The sequence below is a fragment of the Triticum aestivum genome, chromosome 6B (assembly GCF_018294505.1).
Source record: "Triticum aestivum cultivar Chinese Spring chromosome 6B, IWGSC CS RefSeq v2.1, whole genome shotgun sequence".
Lineage (NCBI taxonomy): Eukaryota > Viridiplantae > Streptophyta > Magnoliopsida > Poales > Poaceae > Triticum > Triticum aestivum.
The window spans coordinates 419,084,498-419,092,477 of record NC_057810.1 but is presented as its reverse complement, the minus strand read 5'-3'; the positions used below and the strand labels follow the sequence as shown (position 1 = coordinate 419,092,477).

General features: G+C 42.0%; 1 protein-coding gene across 3 annotated transcripts; it reads right to left on the bottom strand.

The window, feature by feature from the left end:
• Positions 1 to 1,217: 1,217 nt before the first annotated feature.
• On the bottom strand, positions 1,218 to 7,761 carry LOC123137316 (uncharacterized). 3 transcript variants are annotated; one of them, XR_006468065.1, is made up of 8 exons: positions 7,577 to 7,761; positions 7,364 to 7,402; positions 6,916 to 6,992; positions 6,418 to 6,833; positions 6,070 to 6,327; positions 5,936 to 5,996; positions 3,124 to 3,285; positions 1,218 to 1,509 (listed from the first exon to the last, which is right to left on the bottom strand). XR_006468065.1 is itself a non-coding variant. In XM_044557023.1 (7 exons), the coding sequence occupies exons 3-6, from the start codon at positions 6,922 to 6,924 to the stop codon at positions 5,990 to 5,992; spliced, it is 690 nt and encodes a 229-aa protein (XP_044412958.1). In that variant the 5' UTR covers positions 6,925 to 6,992; positions 7,364 to 7,402; positions 7,577 to 7,760; the 3' UTR covers positions 1,218 to 1,509; positions 5,936 to 5,989. The 3 variants fall into 3 exon arrangements, 2 of the variants coding, with proteins under 2 accessions (XP_044412958.1, XP_044412957.1); XM_044557023.1 differs by lacking the exon at positions 3,124 to 3,285 and having other exon boundaries at positions 7,577 to 7,760; XM_044557022.1 differs by lacking the exon at positions 3,124 to 3,285 and having other exon boundaries at positions 6,916 to 6,989; positions 7,577 to 7,742.
• Positions 7,762 to 7,980: the final 219 nt, after the last annotated feature.

Sequence of the window (7,980 nt, the reverse complement as noted above, 5' to 3'; positions counted from 1 at the left end):
ACCAGGAGTAGTCCACGCCCAAGGCCCCAAGCTGGAGGGAACCGTTGACGATAGCGCACACAGACACTTCGAGGACGCGTTCGTCTCGCTCATCATCAGCAAGTAAAATACACAAACCCGACGGACATGTTCTGCTGCTTCCTCCGGCGGTGGTTGCCCGTCGTGCGTGCTCCTCATACCTGGTTGCGCCCGTGCGTGTTCCTTATGCCGAGGAACAGAGCAACATGCAACATAAGGAACCCCCACAAGACCCAGGTGCCCGCCGCCGCCGCACCTCGCATCTAGCATTGGCCCAGCAGCAGGAGGTCCGCCCTCCTCCAACTCGCCGGCAACGAGCCTCGTGTTGACGTCCTAGAGGATGCGTGCTCCCCGCCGATTTCCACTCGAACCTTTCCTTTTAGAGCAGCGAATTCTCTGTGTATTCAGATGGGGACACCATGGCTTCGTCACGAGCAACTCCCGTGGCGCTCGAGCTCCTCGCGTATATATAGGTAAAATAAAATTTTGTTTCGGATGCGTTAACGATTGGTTTGCGCCGTCTATTTCCTAAGCGATGTACAATGGTTTTTTTTCTTAACAATGGTTGATAAGATAATCTTTATCTTAAGTCTTGCATGTAATTTAGACATCTCTTAGCCTTATCTTCAATAAACAGCTACTCCTTAAAAACCTGATGAGACATTGTGCTAAAAGATCATCTCTTCTCTTCTCTTAAATAAAAGAAGACAAACATTTTCCTATAATTTTTCCTTCCTCTACCTCATCATTTATCCTATTTGTCATTTCTAAAATAAAACCATTGTACATGCCCTGGCGAGTTGTGATGGGGCTACAGCCACTATACTAGTATTCTTTAGTATTGTCCTTTGTGTTGCCCTTGTATTATGACAAATCTGATCATATCTTTCTCTCGTCTTGCAACAGGACTGATTTTTATCACCGGAATTTTGCAGCTGGCAGCAAGATTATGTGCACGATTGAAGATAATCTCTTTTCCATCTAGTATGAGAAATGCCTGAATACTTTTTGTCTCCACAAAACCAAAAAAGACATGTGATGCAGTGTTTACCTTTTCATGTGCGAGCAATGTGCAGTGGAAACCTTGAGTAATTTAGCTATTTATATATCAGTAATTCTAATTGTAGGAGTTTCATACTTAGGCCTGTCGCAGCTCACAAATTTTGTTGTCATCCCAGCGAAGACAGAGAAGACAGTACTTGCTAATTAAAGTACTTTGAAGAACCAAATAACAGATTTCTAACAGCAATGTTCATAAGCGTTATAGAAGTCTTCCTAATAAAAGCATTAACCAAAATAATCTCTCACGCAGCCACGCCACTTCCAAGCAAAATTGCACGCATAAGCTCATGTACACCAACAATTAAGCACTATACGAGTCTTTCTAACAAAAGCATTAACTAAAACTAATGCCAAATAAGCTCTCTGCAAAGCTAGGCATTATCTATTAATCTTAGCAGAAAGGAGCCGCATCAGCAGTCACCGGTATCACTGCAAGGTGAAAAGTACAAAAAAGTTAGTATAATACTCCAGAAGTAGTATATGGGTTCTGCAAATGAAAAAAGAAACGATGATGACACATTTTTTCTCTATGGACAATGATTATTTGCTTCTAGAGAAGAAAACATAGGCAATGTAATCAAACATGCTAAAAAGGGACGCAGCTTCAGTGACTTCATGAAGCTAAGTCTCACCTTGACTTACCCCTTTATCATCATCCATTAAAAATCCGACGTACCAGATTGACCCATATGAAATAAAAATTTAAAGTGTTCAGAAAAAATTAAAAAAATCAAATAAATCTTAAATGTTTCATTTTGTAATCTGGGAAAGTTTCAACCCACTTGGATGTATGGTTTGTGATTAAATAGCCTTTTGAGCTCAAATAAATAAATAAATGTTTACTCATAAACGATACATCCACATGGATTGAAACTTTCACATAATACAATACGAAACATTTATGATTTATTTGGAATTTTTCAATTTCTCTGAACACTTTAAAATTTCCAGTTCAGAATATGGGTCAATCTGGTATGTCGGATCTTTAATGGATGGCTGATAAAGGGGGGTAAGTCATGGTGAGACTTGGCTTCATGAAGTCACTGAAGCTGCGTCCGCTAAAAAGATATGCACCATAGAGTGATGCGTTGTTCAGAGAAGAAGACAAAAAATGCACATAATCAGTTTCAAGCTCTTTGTGTCGTGGTTTGTTTACAAGAAAAGGCACCAGCATCTATGTTTTCATGATTCAGTAAGCATGTACAAAAGATCCAGCAAATTAAATAAAGCAGCAGCAGTTAACATCAAGAAATAGTGGTGTCAAGAGCTACAACTTATATGAAAAGCAATTGTTTATAACAAGACAAATTATATGTGTATACTGACCACTAAGTGAGTAAGTGGGATTGCAGCAACCAACACTGGAACAATTAAACATGAGGACATATACAATCCAACTCTAGAAGTATAATGCTCTAGCTATTCAAAGGGAAGTTAAGAAACGTCCGCCCACCCTGTTCTTACCATGCTGTCATGTATAAGGTTCTTGCTGCTATTGTGTAACCTTTAGGCTTTGCAAAGTCTATGTATGTTAGATTGAAAAAGCATGTCCACAAATTCTTTAGAGTGGGTTGACCACTGGTACTGTTTTATTTGCATTGAAGCGAGGATGTGAAACATGCTATATCCTGGAGAGAAGATAAAGTGACTCCCTGGTACCAAGGACGAGTGTACACCCCTTTACTGCTAATGGATAAAATTACACATCCTGCTTTTTCCATCTGAGCGCAAGGTTTGCGAGTCGACGAGTCGTTCCGAGATTGAAACTCATAGACTAAGCATAACTAATCGACACTAGTCGACACTAAAGTTGTGACTCATAGACTAGTCGACACTGAGCGGGAACACTAGGTAAGAGGAACATTTGGTAACTCTAGCCCAAACGGTTTGCCATGTGCCAAGTCTACCTCGCTCTCACCCGGCTGCTCTAGAGGAAGAAATTCAGTTGCACAAGGTAGAATTCAACAGGCTTATGGCTGATCGTCATGCTGCACAAAGCTGAAGAACGGATGGATTTACCAAGGAAAGGAGCAAATCGGTCACCTGAACATGATCATCGTAGAGATTAATGACAAGAAAGAAGCTTATATCAGCGCGCATGTTGACAAGGGAAGCTTGAAGCTGAAGTTGGATCAAATGAGCCTTTGAGGGTTGTGCATCTTCCTGGTGAAATCGAGAAGCTCCTTGCTGTTAGAAAAGAACTCTCTGCAAAGGCTGAGTCATCATGCAGGAGCTTAGTAGGGAGAGATCAAACAAACAACATGAACTTACGCAAGGTTCATAACCCGACACAGAGTCTCTTTTGCTGGACCTGACTCTTAGGTATCACAGTAAATCGTTTGGGGACTGGAAACTTTGAATATCATTGGTTTATATAACTGTATTATCTGCATAGAATGCATGAGAATTGTAGCATGCAGAAGGGGAATTTCGCACAGGTGTATTACTGGGATCGACTACAGTGTTTGTAAATTCAGTTATCCTTTCTACATGTATTTCCTTTTTTTTTACTGACATATTTTGTATGGATTTGAAGTTGTACATGCACAATATGGTAAGGTTGGCAGCAAATTCAGATTTACAAATCTGGTACCTCACAAGACAAGACTTTGCATGGGTTTCTATGAAACAGGTCACGAGGCAATCAATTCTTTTGTGTTGTTACCACTAATGGACATGCTCACAGCTCTTGGCCTAATAAAATATCGATGCGTCTAATATTGGTAGGTAAGTCGGCAGATGACAACACACATGTCAATGGATAAGCAATCGGCGTTGATAATCAATCCAGGTTTGCAAGCTCATCTGATACTAATTAGTTCAGTATACTATTCTTTGTTCTTCTATAAATGGAACTTGTCATTGTCTTGTGTTTTGCTTGATGATGTTTCAGTTCAAGATGGCACATGGTAATCTATCTAAGAAAAGTGACACACTATTATTTAAGGGCTCAAAGGTATGCAACTGAATTCATTGATAGATTTAGCTGCCATCCTATCTTTTGTTTGTTTGGGTTACCTGCAAAAGAGATGCTTTACACGGCCCAAAATTTTGCTGGCATAGAGGCATGGTAGAAGCTAGCTTCTCATAAAAAAAATTCAGTTTCATTTATAATTTTAGATGCATTGTGTTTTTTAGGAGCATCCGGGATATTTTTCTCCCGTTGCAACGCACGGGCATATTTGCTAGTTAGCATATCATGTAGATAAAATTAAACTACCAATGTGGAAGCAAGTAGCACGTATCATGCTTGCAAATCGTAGCCCTCGATACTCTTAGCCGTGGGTCTAGGTTGTGCAGAGCCTCCAATTCCAGCACGAGGTGTCCATCAAGGGACTTGATCATATGAACCGGACATTCATGGTTGCTGTACCCCGTTGAGCCAGCACGGTAGAGAGGAGACTGCCATGGACTGCGGTGGGTGCGGTGGTAACCAGGTGTGGGGTCCAAAGATGGAAGGGATGGCCAGCAGTGGGAGGGGCTGAGCAGTTGGCGGCCAGACAAGCTGAGTCGGCAGGCATGGGAACTCCAGAGGTGTCGGTGCAGTTGTTCTTTTGGACCCCGCCATCTCGCAGCGGGCGGCGGCGGCAGGCTTGGCATCTAGGTTTGGGAGGTGGCAATTTGGAGACAATTTTGGTGCCTTGGAAACCAATTTGGCGCAGGAGGGTACCTCTCGCACGGGCTGAAAGCGGGCTCTATTTTCTCGTACCATGCGCTGTAGCCAGGCAACAGATTAAGCGCCCACTTCGCTCTCTCTCCTCATTTCTCTCTCTTCCACTTAGGATTTTGATGACCTGGCACATGCTATAGCCTGCTGATTAGGCCTTATTAGACTTGCTCTAATGAGACATCATGCCATGCCACAAAGTGACTAGCAATGGCATGCCATGCTACAAAAGACCCAATTAATGGATTGCTCCATCTTATGTGGCATTTAGGCATTCTTTTAGTCAAACTCAAAGCATGCCACAAAGTGACTAGGCATCATATGATGCTACAAAAGATCCAGGTCATGGATCACATGCCATAGAGAGACTCGGCATCTCATGTGGACATTATCGGAATGCCCCCAAGTTATTATAAATCTCTTGGAAATCCTTATTGCCTACACACTGAACACAAGGCTTTAATCCTTGATGATGAAGTACTCCAATATTGTGGAAGGCCTATAAATCATGTATGAAATAAATATGAGAATTTTGGAAATATAAAAGAGTATTTTCAGAAACCTCTATGCTAAATTGTCCCACTTGGAGATGCTAACCACCGGCAATTATAATGGCTAATTTTATGGTCGCTTTGGAAAGCTTTGTGCCTAGGAATTAAGACTATTTCCAAGACAGCATGGAAATCACTTCTCCCTCTTAATTGCAAACTAATGTGAGAGGTGGGTCACCACCCATAGTCTTCATTGCATAGTAGTAATAGGTGTCTCATTCAAAGATTACATTTTGAGATTGCCTCCCAGCAAGCACCCCAAATAACAACTAGCATTACTTGACATGTCACAATAGACAAACCACAAATATTTGGGAACATAACTTAAATGTAGGACATAAATATGAAATTTTCTTTCACAACATCATCATCATCAAGGTCAACTTTAGAGTCCAATGCCAACTTGAAACCAATAATCCTAGTGAGAGGTCATCATAACATAGCCGTCTTTTTTTCTTGCATTCAAACAGTAATAAAAAATAAATTTAACAATCCAAGTGAACTGGTAGTGATCTACATCCAATTTAGATTACTTCACTCTAGATTCAGTTCAATTGGATTATATAGAAAGTAGAGAGAATGGAAATAGATGCTTAGTTGAACAACTGTTTATAATAGTACAAAACAACCAACTAACCTATTATAAGATTATCCTTATCCATAACTTGGAGTTACACAGCTTGCCCTTCCATCATACCCTAGAATGAACAATGATTAATTGAAATTACCAACAAAAACATTGTTCAAAGTATCCAATTGAGTATCGTGTACCTCATACATTCCGGCACACCAAATCTTACGGCACGGCGTACAAACACCACATCGTTTAGTGTGTTGTCCCTACTCACTGTGGCAAAGGAGTGTACTAATCCCACAAAAAGTCCATGCATATCAAATACTGGAGCACCATCGATTTTGTCGAAACCAAGGGCAGGGAGAACAGGGAAGCCCATGGTGAAAAAGTCTTCACTAAGAGCAACAGAAGGTGGCCTACCCCCGTCGAATGCACAAGCATCATTCTGTGGGATACTTCACAATATTCCAAAGAATATAATTAGTAACAAAGCTAGTAAAAGGAGATGCAGTAACACACACACATGTTCAAGAAAACACACGTACATTACTGTTGTACTGTAAGTATTCCACTCGTCGGCTTTGTCTTTGCATATTAGGATAAGCTCAGAGCTTCTAACAACATCACCAAATGCAACCGCAGGAACGTGCTCTTGGACTGATACCTTTAAAATAAGGTAATCCAAATGGTTTGAATGGAAAGTAGCAGGACCCTTGTGTCCATGATTATAGAATCGTACACCAAAAGAAGCCTTCTTTTTAAGTTTTGTAGAAACGAGCAATTTTTTCGAGACACAGACAAAAACCTCCCCTCTCCCTGCTGGTGCAAAGACAACAAAGCCCACCCTGTATCTGTATTCTGGTGCTCCAGGTGTCCCGCTAGGTGTGATGGACACAACTTGAGCGAGAGAAGCACTGAAACCAGCAACAGCAGTGTCTAACTCCGCCCTTTTATCAATAACCTAAAAATTAAATACTCGTTTATGGTTAGCTTAGTATGCAAATAAATAGATGAATCACAATAGTGAAAACGCACATACTAACCGGAGCCATTAAGAAAGGAGGGCTGCGAAAGAGGGGCCGTGAGGAGAGCGGGCTGCCACTGGATCAGTCAAAATCTGCTACAAGACCATAACAGCAGCAAAAATCTAGTCAGGCATTATCATACGAGGAAAAAAATGGTTGCTACTTGCTACATTACCATAACAGCAGGAAAAATGTGATACATGATCATACAGACAACAGCAAAAATGTGGCAGCGACATTACCATAACAGCAGCAAAAATGTGATACATCATACATGATCATACAAACAGCAGTATACTTTGCAAGTTCATACATGCATTACAACTTCATAAAAGCATAACTGAATGTCCCCATCACAACAGCCATCATGAATGAAAAAGTTCATATAAATAATGAAAGTTTCTTTTAGTTAGAAATTAATATCTACAGCACATCACATAGTCAGATGTAAAGAAAAACCACATACCCTCAACCCACTGGATGGTCAAGCACAGATAGAATCAATCTGCAAAACAGAGAAATTGGTTATATTCACTGTAAAATGGAGTTAGGATAGATGGTATTAGGGTTAGGGTTCAAGTGGGGGCTAGGGGGAGGCGGTGAGGAGAGGGGTGAGGGCGGTGGGCGGACGGAGATAGGAGGAGAAGGCAGGAAGGCGGCGGGAGATGGGGGGACCAACCTGCGGCGCCGCCGTCGAGGCCGCGCCTTCTTCACTCGTCTCTTCGCGAACTCCCGCGTGGTGGCGCTGTGTTTTCTGTTCCAGGGGGGAAACGAATCGGTAAGGGCATCCAATGCCACGCACAACGCCCACCGTCCAGGGATCGGCAGTTCGGCCCTGAATTCCGGGCGTCCCTGGCGGAATGGACAAATCTGACCTTCACTCGGCAAATTTGACAATTTTGATCTCGGGACAAAATCAATTCATAGAGTAAACTGTCTGTGAAACTATTTCACGTCCCTGATCTTTTTGTGTAGCGTCCGTCACGCAGGCGCCACACCCTACTGTGCAGCGCCTACCTCTGGGGCGTTGCACACCTGTCCATCATGGCAGCCCCTGGGCCCGCACCCAGCAGTGCAGCGCCT